The sequence below is a fragment of the Dunckerocampus dactyliophorus genome, chromosome 10, assembly GCF_027744805.1.
Source record: "Dunckerocampus dactyliophorus isolate RoL2022-P2 chromosome 10, RoL_Ddac_1.1, whole genome shotgun sequence".
Classification (NCBI taxonomy): domain Eukaryota; kingdom Metazoa; phylum Chordata; class Actinopteri; order Syngnathiformes; family Syngnathidae; genus Dunckerocampus; species Dunckerocampus dactyliophorus.
The window spans coordinates 31,176,340-31,198,795 of NC_072828.1; the positions used below are offsets into that span (position 1 = coordinate 31,176,340).

Consider the following 22,456-nt stretch of genomic DNA (forward strand, 5'->3'; position numbering starts at 1 on the left):
GTTTATTTCCTGTGAGAAACGCAAGAAGAAATAAAATGAATCGCTGAAAAATTCTCCCATTTTTTTCTGAAAAATGCACAATTTTATTTCCATACTTTGACAAGATTATTTTATGCAAACGTGCAACCCTTTGACCACCACGTCCCACAAACGCAGTAAAACCTTTCCATCTTGGCTTGAAGACACGCACGCTCCTCCTCGTGTTGCTTTGCACTAAATCATTCTGTACCTGCGGGCATGAGCGGGCTGTCACACGCGTGAAGTCCTGCTCCCGTCACCCTCCTCCCCGGCCGCCTTCACGGGGATGTACCACATTTGTCAGCTGATGAGTGTGGCTTCATCGTTTTCATGGACTCTGTCAGGAGGAAAAAGTGCAGAAGAAGTAAGTCAAGCTTGTAAGTAAGTACACAAATCCTAGCCTGGACTCCAAAGGGTCAGGAAGCCGCCAACGCTCTCCTCCAGCTAACCACGACGCTTTCCGACGCGGTTTTAGTTGTAAGTGGGTGAGGATGTTAATCTACGGTGGGGCACATGGGAGGGGGGACATTCCCAGCGTACGGCCTCAAATCGGCCATCACTGGGTGTGTCTGCTCAGCCCCCGTCAACCATCTTAGACCAGCGGAGCCCGCTCCACGCCGCTGGCTGATTATAGGATGAGCTCATAGGAAAGGAATGAGTCACATGACACAAAGTTATATTTTGTCAAATGTTATTTAAGGGGTGGACAATCATTCTGGGAGCGATGTGAGGGAATCATGACGTCACAACAATAAATCCAGTAACATTAAAAAGAGCTCATCATTTATAACTAGCGCTCCAAGAGGGGGGGGGGGCGGATCCTTTTTTCTCCTGCCTATGATGTAGGGCCCTATTATGAAATCAGGTTTTTTTCCCCTGAATTTTGTTTTTTCCCTTTAAATTTGTTTAAATTACAGTTTTTTCTTTTTCCACGCATTTTATTTTGTCACTACCGATTGTGTGTTTACGTTGGTCATTGAATAAAAGGACAAAAGATTGAATAAATGCCGAAGTTTTCGCCTTTTTTCGCTGACTTACTTCAAGAGAGGGCTGGTTAGCGTTTGTGAGGAGATGCCGCTATGAATGCCTGCCCTAACTTCCCCTGAGCTCACTTGGAAACAAACAGTCACTGTTTCAGAGACATTCCGCGTGCTCGTACCAAATGCTCCGCGATGACATCGAGCATGCAAAAACCTCATCAGCCACCTGAAACGCCTGCGCCACAGCATTGGAAAAGTGCAAAAGGTTTGCCGGAGACCTCCGTGGCGTCACAGCGGCTGCTCGGAGCGTGTGCTCGAATACTGTGCACCTTGCTGGGACACAGCAGGTGGCTCCTCCCCCTCTATACTCTAGTTCTCCTGGTAGTAGTGATGAGGTGCGTCCCGTTACGTGCATTCTTAGCTGCCTGTTTTTACGTCTTTAGAAGGCACAGAAAAGAGAAAGACGTGTGTTCATGTAGACACAAAAAGCTGCCTTTTCCTTTAAATGTCTTATGATGGCTACTATATTGGGTAATACAAGTGGAAAGCACCCTCATACTCCACCCTCACAGTGTGCCAGTGCTGATACCGAGCGAGCCCCGTATCTTACGTACCTTTCACAGCAGCAGAAGACGGGGTATCGGATGTGGACGTCCGTTTGTCTGCCGTCCTCTGGAGCTAGCGTATCTTTCTGATCGTGGAGGAACTTGTGCAGGTCTGTCAGCGGGAATCCGTCCCTCTGGTAATTCTGCGAGTGCGAAGGCGAGAATGCCACAATGGAAAAACCATGTGTGCTTCCAGCAGCGAGGCGGGGAGGGGGTACCTTGATGGTCTCGTAGGCGTCGGTGATGAGGGCGATGAAGAGCGACAGCACCATGTAGATGAAGAGCGAGATGAAGGAGTAGAGGTAGGCCCGACTGAAGAGCCAAACCAGCGTGTTCTTGTCCTTCAGCTGGGCGAAGGTGGTGAACATGTCGTCGCCGTTCAACAAGGAGAACAGACACTCGGCCACGAGGCTCAGGCCCTCAAACTGGGAGAGATGGGAGAAGCCCTCGCATGATTTGGGAAAGCGCAGACTTTAAACTGCCTGCCAGTCTGTAAATGGTGATAATCGCTCAAGTAAAACCAGATTTTAAAATCAATAAATGTTCAATATGTTTTGTCATGTAATTTCTCATTTCTTAGCGTAAGTAAACTGGTGATGAAATATGACACAGCCTTTCTATTGGCGTTAAAAAAAATAAAGCTTCAATCAAAACATGAACAGCCGTTTGGTTGCAGAGGGAGGCGGAGCGGGAAAGGGAACCCAACACTGCCATCAAGTGGCCAACTGATGTGAAATGCAATGAAGTGCATGATGTGTTGTGTACTTAGTGCCTGAGGCCTAGCTTGGCTTGGAAAGTAAATAATTAGCATTCACATTTCAAATTTGACACCATTTTTCATCTATTTAATCCTCTACTTCGTTTGTTTCCCTCCCTCATTTCTCCGATTGAAAGCAATCCAACATGAAGTGTTGAACGTATTGAGGACACATGACCATCTAGCAGGACAGTAAAGGTTACATCTGCTGGAATTTCAGGTTTTCATGGACAGTTTCCCCATTAAAAATGAATGGGCAATTTATTTGGGGCCCCCTACTGGTGGGAAATTATTTGACAATTTTCCATCAATGCAACACCGCTTAGTGGGGGGGGCATGGCTCACAAAGCAGATTGGTTGTCTCCCAAGCGGGTGGTGTAGCGGTTCAACATGCTGGATTTACACATTTCACCCATCAACCTCCACTTCTACATTCCAACATTTCTAATTGTGCCATTTTTATGGCCCACATTTTCCATAATTCAGTATTTCCTGTGACATTTAGCCCCCCCATTGAAAATAGGCAATTTCAATGTCGCCCCCTGTTGGAGGCATTTCTATTCATTTTAAATATTGAATTCAATCTTTTAGAAATGAGATAACATTCTGCTTATTCTGCGTGCGGTGGCACGGCTCAGGTCGTAGAGGGGTCGTTTTCCAACCCCAGGGTTTCTGCTTCGACCTTCAGTCGGTCAAGAGACAGACTGACACATTTGTAGCATATTTCAACATTCATCCTACACTTCAGGTCAGCTTCAGCATTCACATGCAATACGTCCTAAAACGCTGAAAGGATTTCACTCCAGTAAACCGTGACTTTAGCTTTTGTTGGGTGACTTCAGGCCCAAAATAAGCAAAAAGAAAAAAGAATTCTACAAGCGGCACACGTGAGGCTGTACTAGAAGAAAGGTAAACGCTAAACTACATCGAAAGGCTACAAAGTAAAAGGTGTACTAAAGACGAACAAGCAAGAGAGGCTGGAGCTGATAGCATCTAAGCAACAACACCCTGCTGCAGTACGAGGGGCCTGAAGTAGCATGCGGGACGTGAGGGAAGCCAAGTACTGCAACATCCTCTGTTTATTCCTTCAGTAAATACACTCGCCGTTCTCCTCGGGACACACGCATCACTGCAGGCACATCCACTATGAAATTAAACACATGACAGACAGGAAGTACCTCGGGAAACCCCCTCGCGGCCATACTTACATAAAACTGTGCTTCATTCGAGTCCTCCACTACAAAGACACTGACGTCTTGTGTCATTAAAGGTTACCTCCTCATCCAAGAGTTACCTTCTCATGGTACGGCCCCAGCACGATCCACCCGCAGAAGGTGTAGCCCAGGTAGATCATGCCAGCGCAGCAGCAGAAACGCAGCACCTTTGGAAAGGCTGCCTTCATGGTGAGAATCAGCACCTGGCACAGCAGGTTGCCATCAATGCCAACCACACGTAAAGGAAGAACAACGCAGACAAGACAAGTGACTGTCAGGACTTACGTTATATTTCTGGAAGTAGCCCAGGTACCTGATCACGCCGACCCACACCAACAATGTCGACGTTCCCAGAAATATACTGCACACGTCATAGCTGGTCAGACTCTGCGGAGAAACACCAAGTGGATTATGAATGATATGCATGATATAGGCAACAATGAAGATTTATAGCTACACCAGATCGGGGGTCTGAGATTTCATCATATTAATAGTGTTTTTTGTCCTGTCCAGCCGTTGGGGCAGATAGACATGCTCTACACGTTTGCTCTTCCCCAGTTATACAGACAGGAGCGTCCGGATTGGAGCAGGAGGAGATAGAAAAGGAGAGGACAGAAAACAGAGGGGGGAGTGCAGGGACAAGAGTGAGACAACACAGAGAGAAACAAGAACAACAGCGACAATAACGAAACAGAACCAATACGACTACATAAATGAGTTTTACTCTTATTTTTTAAAAATTGTTTTGCAAAAAACTAAATGTAGTGCATATGAATTTAAGATTTTTTTTAGTTTTATTGTAAAAGCATCCAAATCAGAAAATTGTTGCTGCAAAAAACTATTTTTCTCCGTCTTTTTGTGCATTAAACACAGCTCACTGAAAGCTGCAAACCCGTGACATACAGGTGAGATGTACAGCATACACGTACCACACATGTGACACATTTATATCTTTACACTTCACTCATGTTTTTCCCCTCACGCGGTGTGAAGTTGCACTTTGTTCGGCAGTCCTTGAACGCATCACAGTTGTGAGCAAAATTAGTTTGGCTACGCTAGCGCTAGAACTCAGAACTCGCAGCGAGGTGAACACATTCATGTAGAAGTTGCGAGAGGAATTCCAGCAGGGGGTATCTAGACGCGGCTTGGAGAAACACCTTCTCCAGCTTGCTAGCCTGGCAGCCAGGCTAAAGGCTACACCGTGACTCCGATTCCATTTGTTCATGGATCATCTTGCATTAGTTATCATTCATTAGTGGCGAGTGATCTAGTCGAATAAGCACAAGAGTCACTTTTACTACAAATGTTCATCCGAAATTGAAGAACATCAATGTCAAGCCAGCCGGAGGGTTTGGAGGGGGAGGAGCCAGACGCTTTTTCCAGCATACTGTATATGGCAGGAATTTCGGGACAGCTGGTCACGTACAGGAAGTGAAAATGTAACAAAATATGGACTCAAGATCACTCCTTTGGCAGCTCCAAGAGCTTCTGCAAGGTTTTAGAGTTTTAAAGTCTTGCAGTCATTGAAGCGTAAACGAATGACCTCTCAAATGCTTAAAAATGGTTCTCTAGCTTCTGTACTTCACCTTTGCTTGTATTTCCATCTTCAGTATGGATCCAATTATGGTCAGGAGGTCGCTGACGATGACCAGCGCGTACCAGCCGTTGAGGAACTCTCCCTGGTCGTCCTCACACACTTTTCTGTTGTGGTTTTCATGGAGGAACCTGGAGAATCTCTGACACCACGCAGGATAAGATGAATAGAACGTGTGCGCGTGTTCATGGTGTATTGTGGAACACATGCCGACCTGCAGCAGCCTGACGGCGAGCACGATGGAGCGCGTGCACAGCACGGCGGAGGTGAGGCAGACCAGTATGACAAAGCCGTCGAACACCAGGAGGTAGTGCGTGTTCTTCTCAGCTGAAGGAGAGAGAGCACTCAGGTCGCCGCTCATCCTTTAGAAAAACCCTAAGCGACTGATAACAAAACTGAGAACGTTTTCAAAGTAGTTCTACTTTCTTCTGGTAATCGTGACTTTATTGCCCTCATATTTGGACTTTATTCTCGGAACATAACCTTTTCTTCAACCTAACTCTAGAATAAATGACAACTTTGTTTTGTTTTGTTTCTCATATTACGACTTCAAAATGACAAACATTTGTTTCTTCAATATTTCGACGCTGTGCCACTAAGATGACATCTTTCCTCGTCATATAAGAGTTTGTTCTGGCCAAATTGAAACTTTTCCTCATTAGAACAGTACTTTATTATCTTAATATTATGACTTTGCCCTTGTAAAATTACAGCCGTTTCTCCCCCCCCATTTCTGCTTTTTTTTTTATTTTATTATTCCAATTCTAAATTTTCTTCTGGTAATTATTACTTATTATTACTAACTTTTTCTGCAACCTATTTTTCCAAACTGTTTTTTATAACATTACTTTTAATATTTCAATCCTATGCTACTAACATGACGTTATTTTTCCTCACATTATCCCATTTTTATTTCTGCTAAAAGGCGAAAAAGTGTATTATTAACATGAACTTTGCTCCAAATACTTCAATTTTCTTTCTTAAATAATCTTTGTAATTTTTCTTCTCATCATATTTGACTTTATTCCCATAATTCGTTTTTCCCCAACCTAATTTTCTAAAAATTACAACTTTATTTTGTTTTCTTTGCATCTCATATTACATTTTTTTTTAAATAACCTATTTTTTAATGAATATAAATATGCTACTAAAATGACAAATATTTTTCTTTTAATATTTTGGCATTATTCTTTGTAAACTGTAAAATTTTAAACGTTCTTCTGCTAGCCATGACTTCATTGCCACCAGGAGAAGGCCGTGTGTGAAAGAGAGACGGCCGCTAATCTTTTCCAAAAGTGCAACAACACGTAAGCTGCTGATAAAGAAGGAAGACGCCCCCGCTGGCATCTTTGTGAGCAGGGAGAACATTTCTGCACACATTTGAACTTCAAACCTTGGTACAGCGACGCAGGAGGCGTTCCCTACCCGTTCCGGATATCTTCCAGTCCCTGCAGGCGCTGCTCTGTGCGTCCATGTCCAGAAAGAGTTTGACCTTCCCACTGTGACACTGGTTGTCAAAGGTTATCTGGGGACAACACACCACAGCTTATCCAGCAATTACAAGTTGAGGGCTGGTTTTGTTCAGTCGGGCGTTAGTTAGCAGGTGATGCTACTGATGTGCTCATGTCAGCCGTACCGTAACGGAGAAAGAGTAACAGTCCGGGAGCTCTCGCGAGCGCACCGTCTGCAGGTTGATCCCTTTTAACTTGAAGGTTATTTTGACGTCCACCAACCTGAAAAGGATGATCACATATACAGTATATACACACACACGCACGCACGCACGCACGCACGCACATGGGCTCACACAGGTCTAAAACAGGGGCGTCCAAACTTTGTCCACTGAGGGCCACAGTGAGAAATGAAAGGAAGCAACTTTGATATTTTGTAAAGCAACACATGGAAACATGCTAACAAGTTAAACACGTATCATTCAAAATCATAAAATGCAAGAAAAACTCCAGTGATGGAATCAACTTCACTCTTTGCTCTTTTTTTTTTACATTTTTGCTGTTTGTTTTTTTTTTTACTTTCCAAATATTTAACCTTTCTTAAATAATCTTTGTACATATTCTTTTCGTGATATTATGACTTTATTCCCATAATATTAGAAATTCTTCCCCCACCTAAATTTCCAAAAATGACTTCATTTCATTTGTTTCTCATATCACGACTTAAAAAAAAAAAAAAAACTTTTCTTCTTTACCATTTCAACTCTGTGCTACTAAACATTTTTCCTCATATATACGTAATATTACGAGTTTATTCTCATAAAATTTGTGACCTTTTTTCTTTTAGGATTTCTCCTAAAAGAGTTGTTTTTTTCCCTTTCTGCTGTTGTAAATGTTCTTGTCATAATTAGGACTTTATTTTCATGACATTGGAACTTTTTCCACAAGCTCACTTTCCAAAAATGACAACTTAGTTTTTCCACAACATTAGAACTTAAACAACTAAAACCTGCATCTCAGCTTTGTCATATTGGCGAAAAAGAGTTATTAGTACCAAGTTTGCTCTTTTTTGTCACTTGTCACTTGATGGTTTTTTTTTTTAATTTTCCAAATACTTCAACTTTCTTATTAAATATTATTGATAATTTTTCTTCTCTGAATATTTTAACTTTATTCTCATTATATATATATTTTATATTTCAACTCTATGCTACTAATGGTGACATTTTTCTTTATTGGGTTTTGTTTCTCATATTACCGCTTCAGAAAAATACTTCATTTCAAGTCTATGCTACTAAAATAAGATTCTTTCCTCCTAATATTACAAGTTTATTCTCATAAAATTGGGACTTTTTTCCTCATTAGAATATGACTTTTTTTTTTTTCCTCGTAATATTTTGACTTTATTCTAGTACATTTCCAGCTGTCTTTTACATTTCTGCTGATTTTTTGTTAATTTTCAAAATGATTTTAATTCTAAATTTTTTACTTTACCCCCACAACATTTGGAACCTATTTTACCAAAAATTTCAACGTTATGAGTTTTGGTTTTCATAACATTACGACTTAAAAAAATAACGTCTTTTAATATTTCAACTTTATGCTAATAAAATGAAATAAGTATTTTCCTCACAATATTGAGTTATTCCCAAAAAATGACTTTTTCTTGTTAGATTACAACTTTTTTCACTTCATATTTTACATTTTGTTCTTGTAAAATGAGTTTTCTTGTTAAATTCTATTTTTAGAATATGCTGCGGGCCAATGGACACCCCAGTCTCAAGGGTGTGGTGGAGTACCTGTAAAAGTCAAGGTCAAAGAAGGACGCGTTGTGGGTCCTCCACTGAAGCGCCGTCTTTGGAAGGAGTGGTAAACAAACTGAGGGAGAAGAAAGCATGAAAGTGATACTTGTTAGGGATGCACCCATGCACATCTTTTCCCATCTGATCCTGATACCTGCCCATTCAATTCCAATACGATACCAGAGCTGCTGGATCATTTGCAACTGAACTCTTCATGTTGCACAAAGTGAAAGTCATTAAATTAGGTTTAAAAACCTGAGATGATGTTGCTAATTATTATTATTATTATTATTATTATTATTATTATTATTGCTGCTGCACAAACCAAAAAGCTCAGTTTCCGCAGCAACCCGACACCACGAATAGATTGCAGTCCTGTGGGAAAGACGGTGCTAAAAGACGGGATGGAGGTTTAGTGTGTGTGTGTGTTATTTGTACTCGTCTCCAGCTGGGCGTCGATGTCGTAGGCCTCGTCCGAAGGCTGGACGCTGCCTCTCCTGTAGAGGTTTTTGCAGACCACCAGAGGCAGCGGGCCGCCGTCTTCATCCTCGGCGTAACTGATGGGACCCACGGCGAGCCGCCCCAGCCGGCCGTACTGTAAACACCCGCAGCGTCGCACGCAAACATGAACACCTGATCCATCCTGCGGTCACGCGGATGATAAGCGGCACGATTAAACGCCAGCCACTTGCCTGATCCAGCACGTGAAAGAGGCTGTCGTACACGCCTGGCTGTGTGTACACGGCGACGCTGTAGTCGTCCTCGTCCACGCCGCTGTAGTCCTTCAGGAACAAGTTCTTCAGGGCCATGGCGTTCTCCTCCTTGTAGGACACCACCAGTTGGTTGTTGAGGCCAAAGAGGACCAGCTGGAGGGGACAGGAAGAGTTTTAAATCTCTCACATACCAGATACAGCGGACGAACGATACCATTGAGCAGTTACATTTGTTGATGTAGACGTGAACCTTACTTTAGAAAGTAAAGTACAGTGTTCCCTCATTGATCCCAAAACAACTATAATTGAAATCCGCCAAGTAAGCAACTTCATTTTGTTTCCAGTGATGAGAACGTCAGCCTTCGCCGTACACTTAGACGCTCTTCTCAGACAGGCATCAACATTAAACCACATTTCTCTCTGGTTTGAACTCTCGTTTGAATTTGAATGATCAACACAAGAAGTGTGTAACCGTGCCTTTTCTTGTACTGTAGAGTTTTTGTATCCTTGTTCAAAGATTCAAAGATATCGCTGCAGCACGGCAGGAAGGACATTGATTGACTTTGGTCTACAGTCAATCAGGATGCAGAAAACAATGGGCGGTGCAGAAAGACGAGCGAGGGAAGACACTCAACTTCCCACAATGCAGTTCTTCTTAAAGGGCCAGGCTCAGCCTGTAACAGCGTTCTTACGTTGTACTAAAAAGAAAGAAGCTAAACTAAGCAAAACAGTGACTCCGTGAAAGGTGAACCGTGACGGAGCGAGGGAACGCCGTAAGTCACGTGTACCAAAATAGCATTCTTACAGTATTTCCAAATGTGGAAAAGAGCACATCATATCCCCCCTCCCCTGATTTTATCAAATAGATTTCCCCCTAAAAATGCAACTTATTGTGCATTTTTGGCTGGTGCAACTTACACTCCAGAGCGACATCAAGTCTGGAAAATATCATCATCTCCATCTGCACAGTTCTGGATGTACAGCATCAAGCTTTCAATTCCGTGATGGTTCCTCGGCTCGTCTTTTGCAAATAAAGTACTCACATCCGGTCCTAGCTAGTGCTGCAGGAAACATCTTTGAGTACTGCTACTGGAAAGGAAATAGTTTGATTAGCCACACGTGGGATGCTTCCACTTGTGTGCACTGCAAGCTTGAACAGCTTCACATGGTTTGCAAAGTCTCGCAAGAGTTGTGTGTTATCTTGCAAAAATGTGCTGTTTTTTAACCCATCAGTGTTATTTTTGTCCATGTCCCTTTTCAGTCACAGACTCAGCTGGGATTAAAAGAAACAACAAAAAAAACGGATCTTCTGCGGTTATTGCCACATCGGGAGGAAATCAGTTGAACGTTGTCAGCAGCAAACGCTCTCAAAGTTCATGTTTGCAGGCGGGGCCGGCTTGTGTCAAACGGCCATAAAACATAAACATCAAGGGACCTTGTTGAACCGAGCAAAGTGTCGTATTATTCAATGATTGAAGCTCAGGTACGTACTTGGGTGGTGATCATGACTATCTTGAGGATCTGCACCCCCAGTTTCCAGGGGATGTGCCTTCTGGCCCGGTACTTCTCACATGGACTCATGAAGTAGTACTTCAGGTCGTCTCGCAGCTTCTCCTCCTTGATGAAGTCAAGCGTTGCGGTGGAGCTACGGGAAAGGCAGCAACATTACAGCGTTTACACGTGCACGTGCTCTACATGGCCCTTGCGGTTGCTTCACTTCCTGAGGAGAATTGTACTGTGACATTGTATCAGGCGTAAATACACAATAAATCATTCATAAAAGCTCAGGTATAAATGACAGACACTGCAGTACTTTCTTTTAAACGTACTTGGACTTTCAGGAGTGTTGGCACGTTGCTGTTTGAAAATGTACCTCAGGCTTCAATTGCAATATGCATGCAGCCCGTTCCGCCAAAAATACATCTGGACCGCCACAGATAGGTTTTTTCTTTGTGAAGAGAGATATATATATATATATATATATATATATATATATATATATATATACTGCTCAAAAAAATTAGAGGACCACTTGGAAAACACATCAGATCTAAACTGGGGGAAAAATGATGTTGAATATGTTTCCTGATAATAAGTGGGTGATGTATTAGTAACAAAATGATGCCACATCATTTGATAGAAATGAAAATGATCACCCTATATATATATATATATATATATGGCCGCATAGAATCACTTTTCTTCATGCATTGGTATTTTCTTTTTCGTTATTTCACTGATTTTACTTAGCATAGGGTTTGTTTTATTTATTGATTTTATTGTTGGTTTTACTTATAGGTTTTTTTAATCTATTTTATTTATTGATTGATTTTATTCTTTTTATTGTTGGTTTTACTTATAGGTTTTTTTTTAATCTATTTTATTTATGGTTTTTATTGTTTAGATTTTTTGTTTCACTTATCATAGGGTGTTTTTATCTTTTTTTAAATCTATTTTATTTGATTTTATTTTTGAGATTTTGGAGACTGACATCATGCCGACATGCCATGGCTGAGATCGAGCAGAAAAAATGTTCTCCTCTCATTCCGTGTGGAAGTGGTAGGTTTTTTGTCTCCTTTGTCCTCCTTCCCCACTCTGTTTGAAACACTTTCTTAAATTTAGGATAAGTAATTTGGTGAGACTAACTAGTTAGCTCGCTAGCTTGCTGTAAAAGTGTTATTTCATGTCTCTAATAATGTTAAAAACCCATATTTTACAAGTCAACAGTTTTTGTATCCTCTTACTACAAAAATATTCCTTTTATTAACATTGATTCATATATTGCAGAAATTCATTTAACAAGGTTGGGTCTGCAACCAATTAAATGAACCGTTATAAAGGATGGCTCCCAACATTACTGATGCCTAGAGAACACAATACTACATAGAACACACAGTACAACCGTCAAACAGCAATCATTTACACATTATTTGAAAAACTGTGATATAATAAGGGAGCTGTTCAAGTTTAAAAACATCACCAGCGTCACGGTCAATTGTGCAAATTAGACGACATCAGTTACACCCCGCGCCACAGATAGATTGCGGTCCTGTAGGGAAACAGCGCTACAGTCAATTTAAAGGAAACAGACTGGTTGTGTTTTTCCATCTCAAGTAAAGACAACATTTTTGCCGACAACTAAGATGAATTTACACAAGTGAAGGAAATGCCAGGAGTATCAAAAAGCAGAAGTTTTGAGTGGAGCAGCGTTTTGCAAAAGGAAGACCTCCATCAAGTGAAGACAACACACTGGTTGCATTCATGCCGATGCCCGAGTCCAAAGTTTCTTCAGGAAGTTCAATATTTACCGCCAATGTTGACTTTTAACGTCACGACATATTTATCGGCCACTTCCAGCTATCTGTTGTCGTCGCCATTTGCTTGATAAGTAACGCGGAGCAGCGATATGACTTCATTCAATCAACTTTGAAACTAACAATTTTCCGGCAGCTACAATGGAGAAACAAGCCTCGGCGTCAAACTAACCTGACTGAATTACTCCGGTCAAGATATCGGGTCAATAACTCCATGATGGATCGAGGATTCTGGACAGTCAATCACCCCAGCTTGGTCATCAGCGTCTTGACAGGTAGCAGCTGTGTTCTCCGCCACACCGCGCACCTGCCTGCCAGCCAATCAGCGAGCGGCTTTCCACACATGTGACTGCCTGCCAAACTGTGGGCGGAAATGCTCCTTTTTCCCCCCCATGTTGAAAAATCCAGCTGTTGTCTTACTGAAACAAATTGAAAAGTATCTCTTGCTCACATGTAGTTTATGTTGCATGTTCTTAATCACAAATAAATATATATAATTCAATTCCGTTTCATTAAATTAAGTAGAGACCATCACCATCAGAGCTCTGTCGTATAGAGGACCTTTGACTATTACTGTAAAGCTTTTTTGTAGCTTAGTAGATCCTCATCTCTTCATGAATTTCTTTTCTCAGCTTTAAATTGTAAATAATTACTTTTTTAATGGTAATTTAAATAGAAAGTGGTTGAATGGCGATACCCGCAAGGGGGAAAAGTGCTGCGGCGATGAATCCAGCAGATGGCACTGTCTACCAAAAAAAATAGGGTTTACAAAAGGGGTGTCCAAAGTTTGGGCCATTTGCGGCCCACGACACATTCTAAAAATATAATTTAACAAACAAAATAAGCTGTGAGGACCACATCATTCATTCATGCATTCTGATCCATCTCGTCAATTAAGTTTTTCATTTGCTCAGTGATATTCTCCTTGGCTTCTTTCTCTTCCTCAAGGGTGGTGCGGAAGGCAGCGTTATCCTCCAATCATCTTCCAAGAGAAGAGAAGAGGTGAATGAGACCTCTTCTCAGTGCTTCGATAGCCTTGCTCAGTGCACTATTTTTTCTCGCAATACTTGTGACACCAAAAAGGACATCTACGATCATTTCATGGAGGTGATCGTGATTAAGGTTCATTTCTGCTTTCACAAGCAATGTATCCATCCTTACATTTGCACAATTTTGCACTGATTTTGATTGCAGATGCTGAATTTCTTGAATTATTTGTAATAGAGTAATCTCTCGTATCTTCTTCTTGGGAAAATCTTCCAATCCTGGAGTTGTTTTGAGTCCGCAGACCCAAAGTAGAGCCAGTATCATTTTGCTTTGTATTTGGCATTGTTGCTAGGCAACAAAAACATTTCCTGTATCTTCAACAGAGCTCCTGCCATGCGCGTCCTTCCCAGTCAAGGAGAAAAAAATAATAAGGAAAAAAAATGTTTTTAGGTCAGAATATTATGAGAAAGAAACTAAATACAATTTTGGGAAAATTAGGTTAGGGAAAAAGTTATGTTATAAGAATAAAGTGAAATTATTATGGGAATAAAGTTAGAATCATGAGAAGAAAATTTACAAGAAGAAAGTTTAAATAGTTGGGGGAGAAAACACACACACACACACACCCACACCAGCAGAAATGGAAATTTACGAGAATCATTTTACAAGAATAAAGTAAAAATATTCAGATATTTTAACGGGAAAAAAATTAAGTCGTAATGTTATGAGGGAAAAAATGGTTGAATTATAGTAGCATGGAGCTGAACTGTTATAATTTAAAGTTGTCAATATGAGAGAGGAATGAAACAAAATAATCATTTTTAGAAAATGTGGTTAATTAGAAAATTAATATGATTAATATTCTGAGGAAAAAAAGGTGTTGATTATCTTCAGAAAAGAGTTGCAATATTTGGAAAATTCCATTATCTTAAAAAAGAGCAAAGAGTGAAGATGATATGACTGAAAGGCTTCTTCTCTTCCAGTATCTGACAAAAGCTCAGATGAAATACCGTATGCAGCACAGCTTTACAAAACATCAAAGTGGCAAAGTTGCATCCTTTCATTTTTCACTAGTTTGGACACCCCTGATTTACAGTATCAGAAGTAGGCTTTTGGGGGCTTTTTGTGGGTGCCCCCCTGTCATGTGGAGGATCTTTGACATACTTGTACTTCTTGCAGTAGAACCTGATAGACAGCAGGGAGCTCCTGTAAATAAAGGATCTTTGACGAGCATAAGCGGCTTGTTTTCATGATTTTATTTCTGAACATATTAGCCACTGGCTGAGGTAAAAAGGTGAAACGCCTTGCATTGTCATTACAAGCTAAATAAGATCATAAGAATGGGAGAAGTCCGAATCTCCTGTAGTGCAAGATCGTTCATTCAACTCGTTTACATTACGAAGAAGAACAAGGAAAATGTGGCGTCATCTCTCAAAACCTGATTTCAAGAGCACGGAAAACGTCGAATAAAAGTAAAGCTTCCAGAGCATTTCAAGCTTTGGGACGCCAAATAAAAGCAGAATCATTTCAAAGCGTTCCGTGAGTGAGTAGCGTTGCATCGATCTCCACTTGTTCCAAACCCTTACTAAGGTTGCAGCACTGACGAGCGCCATCTCAGCCACCAGCGACGCAGGCATCACGCGTGGTTTCACGACATGTCGGACGTCGTCGTCTCCTGTACGGGGGTGCCAAGTGTTTCTACGTCTGTCGAGCCTCCGGCCGAGGAGGCCTTCCGGTCCTGCAGGGGCAGACACCAGGTGCTTCACTGATTGGAGAATCTACACGCACGTCCGCTTCGTCAATGAATTCATCATTTCAGCCAGGTTCGATCCTTTTTATTAAAACCACAAGCGATGTTGCTCAATTGCAAAAAATAGATATATTTATTTATTTTCTGATTTTATTTGTAATTTTGGTATTTAATTTCTACAATTTTTTTATTAAATTAAAATATATTATTTCTAATAATTTAGCAGCAAGAAAAAATGTGAGCTTCCCAATAAAAATGTGAAAAAAGTGGAGAGGAGGTGAATGTGATCTTACCTCCACACCGTCTTTATCCAGTGAGCGTTTGTGCGCAGGTGAAACTCTCTTCCTGCTGCTGTCGCCTTTTGGAGGTTCCGGCGGAGAAGAGTCCAGTTCACCGGGTGTGCCTTTTGTTTTGGCAGTTCTCTGCACTTCCTGCGCCTGGTTGTCGGAATCCGACTCTGCTGGAGGGTCGCTCCCATCCCCCTGACCTTCCTCGGCACGCCGCTCCCGTCGGTTCCCGTCCAACTGGTACTCGCTGCGGGTAGAAGCGTTGGCGGTGCTTAAGGTCTCCACCCGCATCCTGGCTGGCTCTTCCCGGGCTCCGCTGGGCCGTGACAGGACAACATGGTTCCTCTGCAGTCCGGCCTCACCGGCGCTGCGCTGTGGAGAGCGTTCCCGTGCGTTCCCTCCCTCCGCACGACCGCGGCCCTCCGCTGATTGCAGACGACGCCGATCCGGTTCTGGGAGAGGTGGAGGATTTGGGTGGCGTAGGGGTGCGGTGATGCCGTACTGGAAGGCGGCCTGCACGCTTCCATACATGAAGACCTGGAAAGAAGGTTCTTCCTCACTGGATGACATTTGCACGTCACACTCACAGCAATCCAAGACAGTTTACCACAACGGCGAGCACGATGGTGAAGAGAACCGGGATTTGCAGGGTGACGGGGAGATCTTTGAGGAGCGCTCGGAGAAACTCACTGATTCCCTGGCCGACGTGCTTCAGTGGCTCGGTGATGAAGGTCGTGAGCGTCACTGAAATGGCCTAAACACAAAAGGAAGAAAGAAAAAAAAACACAGAAAAGTCAAGAAATGCTGTAATAATTTACTGGATAAGCACAAGGTCATGGAACATACAGTATGATCTTAGGGGAAAAGAGGAGAATTTTGGGAATAGGCCATGAAGGAAATTAACATTTTCAGGTTGGAATCAGTTTTTATATATATTTATAATATATGGAAATAATACAAATTTGGGGAATGGTCTTGGAAAAAGCGGAATTATGGAAAAATTGGGAATTTATGGAACGTGCGAGTGACCAACCAGCAGGTCTTGAATGAGTTCAACGTTTTCAGGTTGGAATCAGTGGAGAAATATGGAAATAATACAAAATATGGGGAATATCGCTCTTGGAAAGTGTGGAAATACAGGAAAAAAGTGCACAGTTTGGGAACTTGAAAGTGACTAACCAGCAAGTCTTGAATGAGTTGAACATTTTGAGGCTGGAATGAGGGGAGAAATGCGGACATCATATGAATTTGGAGAATTTTGGTCATGGAAAATGTGGAAATCCGGTGGGGAAAGTGGGAATTTTTGGAATGTGGACGTGACTAGCCAACAAGTCTTGACTGAGTTCAACATTCTGAGGTTGGAATCAGCTGGGGAATAAATGGAGTAATAACAAATTTAGGGAATATCGGTCTTGGAAAAAGTGGAATTACAGAACAAGTGGGAATTTATGGAATGTGCAACAAGTGACTAACCAACGGGTCCTGAATGAGTTGAACATTTTGAGGCTGGAGTCGGGGGAGAAATGTGGGTATAATACGAATTTGGGGAATTATGGTCATGGGAAATGTGGAATTATGTTTTTAAAAAATTAATAAATAAAAAAATAAAGTGGGAATTTTTGTCATGTGAAAAAAAAAAAAAGAAAACCAGTAAGTCCTGAAGGAGCTCAACATTCGTCCATTCAGATGGTTGGCATGGCATGAGACAGGTGGAAGTAGAAAAGATGCAGGCATAAGGAGCGCAGCTAAAACGCTAACACTTGGTCACTGACACCTACCTTGGTGGGAGGTACGAGCAGAACGGGGTTGACCATGAGGACTTCGTAGTATTTCTTGCACGGGTCGTCCTGCAAAGTCCAGGTGCTTCTGAACCACTCTGCAGGATGCAAACATCAGTGTATGAATGATTGATGTTATGAACCGTGAAGGGAAGTGAAGTTGGCTGTACAATAGAAAAGAAGTCACTTTGACAACACACAAACACAAAGGAGGGAGAGGTATCTGCAGAGCAATGCTGCCACCTAGTGGTGGTTTGCGGGAATGAATACGTGTGTACAGTGCTTCATGTGTAGTGTCTATGGGTGCAGTCTGGTACGTCATTTGAAAAAAAGATACTTTGAAGACACATTTGTGCGGTTTGGTCAGCGTTGACGTTTGCACTTCTGTCAGTGGACCAAATAATGCTAATCACTTCATAACACACATCAAAGCTCGCCTCCGTTGGCGTTACATTCAACTGTTTCGTGATTTTCACTCGACTTTCTGTCGGCTTCTAGTACCACGGCCTACTTTGGCTCGCATTTGGTAACAATATATCCCGTACAGTGTTTACCACAGGACGGTCATCTATTGGTGGCACGGGCAAGACAGCAATGACTTTGTAGGAAACAAGAAATCTGTCCAAAAAACACAAATGTGCTGAGAAATACAAGTGAACTTTCATCTGTTGCTTCCTTTTGTCCATTTTTTTAATCAAACAAGAGAATAACATCATAGTATTATGAGGTAAAATAACATCATTTTAGTAGCATACAGTTGAAATATTCAACAAAGACGAGGGGGTTTTAAGCCATAATAAATAAAACAACAAATAAAAGGTGCAATTTTTGAAAAATTTGGTTGCGAAAACATTTATAATGTTATGAGAACGAAGTCAAAATTAAGAGAAGGAAATTGACAAGAGTAAAGCTGGGAAATTTACAAAAAAACAAGGAGCTGAAGTGAAAGAAAAAGCTGCAGTTCTAAGAGCATAAAGTCAAAAATATTCAGGAATAAAAGTCATATTCTAATGAGAAAAAGTTGCAATTTTATGAGAATAGCATCAGAGTATTATAAGGAAAAATAACATAATTTTAGCAGCGAAGAGTTGAAGAAAAAATGTTTTTTGAGCCGTAGTTTTATGAGAAACAAACCAAACCAAGTTGGAATGTTTAAAAGTACGTTAGGAAAAACACTTTATAATATTACGGGAATAAAGTCATAATATGAAGAGAAGAAAATGTATAAAGATTACGAAGAAAGTTAAAATCTTTGGAAGAAAAAAAATGAAGTAGATATGAAAAATATGCTTTTTCACGTACAGTATATGACAAAGCTGAGATGAAATATACTGTCAGGAAATTCTTAGCTTATCTTTACAAGATATCAAACTTGCATCCTTTCATTTTTGGCTCTGTGGCCCTCGTTGCTGGAAAGCTGTTGGGACACCCCTGGTGTCAGGCAAGGTTCCGTGCAAACGACTTGTATGGAGAAGAAGGCGTGCTTCCACACACGTACCTTTCAAACTATCGCTCCAGTCGATGGTTTTGACTCCGGTGCATTTGTCGTTGGCGCTGTCCATCTTGGCAATGTTGCTTTGGTGCTCAGCGAAGGCAATCTGATGACAGAAGACATGTGGTGGAATCAACGCATAAAAAAATCATTCATTGATGATGAAAGTAGTCTGGCACCTTGTAGAGATACAACCAGTTCCAGACAATACTGACGAAGAAGCAGATGACGAAGAAGCGTCTGAACTGCACAAACCAGGAGATGCTGGACCACAGCTGCGTGCACACAATCACCACCATGGACACCACAGCCAGCAACACCTACAAGCACACCCCAGAAAATACACACTTTCAGGTTCTTATGCTAACAGCTTGTACTATCTATCTATCTATACATGCACATGTCGGCGTTGTCATATAAGCCAAAAATGCTATTATTCATATCAACTTCACTTTTTCATCTTTCATTTCCACCATGTTTGCTGCTGTTTGTTGTAATTTTCAGCTTTTTTATTACATCATTTTAACATTATGACTTCATTCCCATATTTGGAAAAAATGCTAATTTGTTTGTTACTGTTTTTAAAGCATTTTTTAAACATTACAATTCTCGATGCTCCTAAAATGACTTTATTTTTCCTCATAATATTTAGATTCTATTTTTTTTGTTAGAATACAACTTCTTGTAATGTTATGACTTTATTCCCATCATATAGATTACAATTTTCATTTTATTCCCATCTGAAAATTACAACTTTATTTTGTTGTTTGTCATAATATTAGGATTTAAAAAAAAACTTTAATATCTCAACTATAAAGGTACTAAAATGATATCTTCATATATGAGTTAACTCTTGTAAATTTGAAGCTTTGTCTCGTTAGAATTCGACTTTCTTCTTGTAATGTTATGAAATTATTCCCATAATATTTTGACTTTTACCCCCATATTATAACTTTTTCCCCCAACCTAATTTTCCAAAAATTACAATTTCATTTTGTTTTGTTTCACATATTACAACATCGTTTTTCTTTCATATTTCAACTCTATGCTACTGAACTGACAATATTTTTCCTCATAAAATTGCACCTTTTTTCTAGTTTTTTTTTCTTGAGTACAACTTCTTTCCTCATAGTACCTTAACTTTAGTCCCATAATATTAGGACTTTATTCCCATCATATCTCAACTTTATTCCCATAATCTAACATTTTTCCCATACCTAATTTTCCAAAACTTACAACTTGATTTTGTTTTGTGTCTCATATTATGACTTTATTATTTTTCTTTACCATTTCAACTTTATCCTACTAAAATGACATTATTTTTCCTCATAATATTACAACATTATTCTCATAAAAATCACAGCCTTTTCTCGTTAGATTACAACTTTTTTCCTCTTCATAATTTGACATTTTCCCAATATTAGAATTTTTTCACAACCGCATTTTCCAAAAACAATTTTAATTTGGTTTGTTCCTCATAATATTACAACTTTTTATTTTACAAAAAATGTTTCAACTCTATGCTACTAAAATGACATTTTTCCTCATAATATTACGACAATATAAAAAAAATTCACAACTTTTTCCCTCTTAATATTTTGACTGTATTGTTGCAGAATGACTGCTGATTTGTCCAGTTTTGCTGTTGTTGGTTTTTCTTGTTACATTATATTTTTGAATGTGCCGGGCCAATAAAAAAACAGCCACAAGCATCACTTTGGACACCCCTGCAGTGGTGAAATAAATAAATATGTGTGCATTTCAGCTCCCCCACCCTTTTTTTTAACCTTTAAAATGGTGTCCAGCTCCACGCCAAAAGTGTCTTCAAAGCGCCACCTCCAGGCCTCGTAGTCATGCGGTCGGAGGTCCACCAGGATCTGACTGACGGCGTTGTCCAGAGCCCCCGTTCTCCAGGTGTCTTCTCCTCCGTCCAGGAGCATTTGAATCTCTGACACGGCTTGTCTGGACAGTCTGATCTGGGCGTCATAGGAGACGTCTGCCGAGTCTGGGGGCTGGGGTGGGACGAGGAGACACATTTTAAATCACATACATTTGCTTACTTCCGCTGTGAAATGGCAACGTACCAGTCCAAGTCTGTGAATGTCCTTCAGCAGTCTGCTGAGGAACCTTTTAAAGACTGGGTTGCATGTGGGCTGCTTTAAGATGTGCTTCATTCTCTTCTCCTGGACTTCAATCTGATGAAAAACTCTGCAAGTCATCCATGGCTTGCCAAGTCTGGTTCAATAAAAGTGAAGGGTTTTGACTTGATTTCCTAACCTGCGTTTGTAAAAGAGCCAGTTGCTTGTTGCAGACTGTAGCCTCAGCTTGGCCAGAGTCCTGAACGTCATCTCTTGGTGAAATTTGGACATTTGAATGCCCCGCTGGCTGGAAGGAAGATGGTTACATTGAGGTTTATTCCTACGGAGCCCCCGAGGGGGCATAGAGAAAACAATTGATGGGTTAAAAAAAAGACGAATTTTTGCGAGTGCGTTATGTGGCAAATCTATGTAAAGTTACAGGAAACTTCCGGTCATAGCTTCCCTCCACACTGCGAAAATGCATCATTTAATTTGCGTAATGTTTACTGCACAAGTGTAGAGGTATAAAGGGATACTGTAACTATAACAACAACTTTTCAATTCCGTGATGGCTGTTCGGCTCGTCTTTTGAAAATAACATGCTAACATCCGGTCCTTGCTAGTGTTGCCGGAAGCACATCTTTCAGAGTACTGGTACTAGAATATAAATACATTGATTTGAGATACAAGTAATAACAGTCATATCAGAAACTCAACCAATGTGCTGTTTCAACGCAAACATCCGCGCTGAATACGGAAGTAGCGGAAGTTTTTTCTCTTTCTTTATTTTAAGTAGCGGAAGTAAAATGCTCTTAATGTACACAACTCTCGCAAAAGTTTTGCGAGCTCTCGCAGAACTTTGTCTTTTTTTTTTTTACCCATCATTTTTTGTCCATGTTCTCACGGGGGCTCCGTATATTCGTATGTTTAGTTGAAAATAGTCTTTAAAAAACTCTCAACCTCAGTGGGCTTCCTCATGGTTTTGGTGCTGGCGTCGTAGTTGAGCATGTCATACGGATCGATCCAGTCGTCTTCCGACTGCTGACTAGAAGCCAGCGTCAGGTAGGCGAACAGGACGATGACGATCATCCTGATAGGTACCGCGTACCTTCTTTCTTGTAGAGTTAGGTCTTTGTTCAGGCTTGATGGAGAATTTGAAGGCAGTCCGAGCAGCTAACTAGACGCGAGGAGCCAAGCTAACAAAAAATGGACAAATCAATGTCATATTTCGTATAAAATTAGTTCACGTGTATACGAGTGGCAAATTTAAACTGAGGTACTTAATACGAGGATGGCTCATCGTGCTCTTCCAGTTAGCTTATTTGTGTCGCAGCATAAGATGACCCGGAAGCGCTCTTTCTTCGTCAGCAGCAGACACGTTGTGTTGCACCAGCGCCACCCTCTGGTTGGAAGCGAAAGTTGCCTACTTGAATACACAAAGCATACACAAAAGCTCATTTTAAAACAGTGGTGTTCAAAGTGCATTTGTGGCCCGCGGCACATTCTAAAAAAATATAAGAAAAATTTAACAAAAACACAGCAAAAATGTAAAAATCAACAGTACAAGAATAACATACTATTGTGGGGAAAAATAACGTCATTTTAGCAGCATAAAGTTTAAATATGAAAAGACGAT

The 22,456-nt window shown here is 40.9% G+C and overlaps 2 protein-coding genes across 3 annotated transcripts; both read right to left on the reverse strand.

Moving 5' to 3' along the window:
• Positions 1 to 59: 59 nt before the first annotated feature.
• Positions 60 to 15,824, reverse strand: mcoln2 (mucolipin TRP cation channel 2). Of its 2 annotated transcripts, none has more exons than XM_054789586.1 (14): positions 15,479 to 15,824; positions 10,626 to 10,779; positions 9,114 to 9,287; positions 8,860 to 9,016; positions 8,419 to 8,497; positions 6,805 to 6,901; positions 6,594 to 6,693; positions 5,383 to 5,495; positions 5,161 to 5,310; positions 3,860 to 3,961; positions 3,655 to 3,777; positions 1,822 to 2,028; positions 1,613 to 1,746; positions 60 to 355 (listed from the first exon to the last, which is right to left on the reverse strand). In XM_054789586.1, exons 1-14 carry the CDS (start codon positions 15,661 to 15,663, stop codon positions 319 to 321), a joined length of 1,812 nt encoding a protein of 603 aa, XP_054645561.1. In that variant the 5' UTR covers positions 15,664 to 15,824; the 3' UTR covers positions 60 to 318. The 2 variants fall into 2 exon arrangements, with proteins under 2 accessions (XP_054645561.1, XP_054645562.1); XM_054789587.1 differs by lacking the exon at positions 15,479 to 15,824 and adding an exon at positions 12,621 to 12,807.
• On the reverse strand, positions 15,679 to 22,253 carry clcc1 (chloride channel CLIC-like 1). Its single transcript, XM_054789588.1, has 9 exons — positions 21,781 to 22,253; positions 21,020 to 21,127; positions 20,827 to 20,937; positions 20,530 to 20,754; positions 18,922 to 19,062; positions 18,749 to 18,848; positions 17,251 to 17,348; positions 16,163 to 16,226; positions 15,679 to 16,009 (listed from the first exon to the last, which is right to left on the reverse strand). Exons 1-9 carry the CDS (start codon positions 21,907 to 21,909, stop codon positions 15,831 to 15,833), a joined length of 1,155 nt encoding a protein of 384 aa, XP_054645563.1. The 5' UTR covers positions 21,910 to 22,253; the 3' UTR covers positions 15,679 to 15,830.
• Positions 22,254 to 22,456: the final 203 nt, after the last annotated feature.

What these genes read in the sequence shown, in the direction of transcription:
- mcoln2 (XM_054789586.1), bottom strand. Translation starts at nt 15,663, where the DNA reads ATGGGAGCGACCCTCCAGCAGAGTCGGATTCCGACAACCAGGCGCAGG. An exon ending in TCGCCGTCAGGCTGCTGCAG is followed by an intron (nt 5,311 to 5,382) that starts GTCGGCATGTGT and finishes GCGTGGTGTCAG; the next exon opens with AGATTCTCCAGGTTCCTCCA. An exon ending in GCTACTTCCAGAAATATAAC is followed by an intron (nt 3,778 to 3,859) that starts GTAAGTCCTGAC and finishes CTGCTGTGCCAG; the next exon opens with GTGCTGATTCTCACCATGAA.
- clcc1 (XM_054789588.1), bottom strand. Translation starts at nt 21,909, where the DNA reads ATGATCGTCATCGTCCTGTTCGCCTACCTGACGCTGGCTTCTAGTCAG. An exon ending in ACATTCACAGACTTGGACTG is followed by an intron (nt 20,755 to 20,826) that starts GTACGTTGCCAT and finishes GTCCCACCCCAG; the next exon opens with CCCCCAGACTCGGCAGACGT. An exon ending in TGCTCGTACCTCCCACCAAG is followed by an intron (nt 16,227 to 17,250) that starts GTAGGTGTCAGT and finishes TTTTGTGTTTAG; the next exon opens with GCCATTTCAGTGACGCTCAC.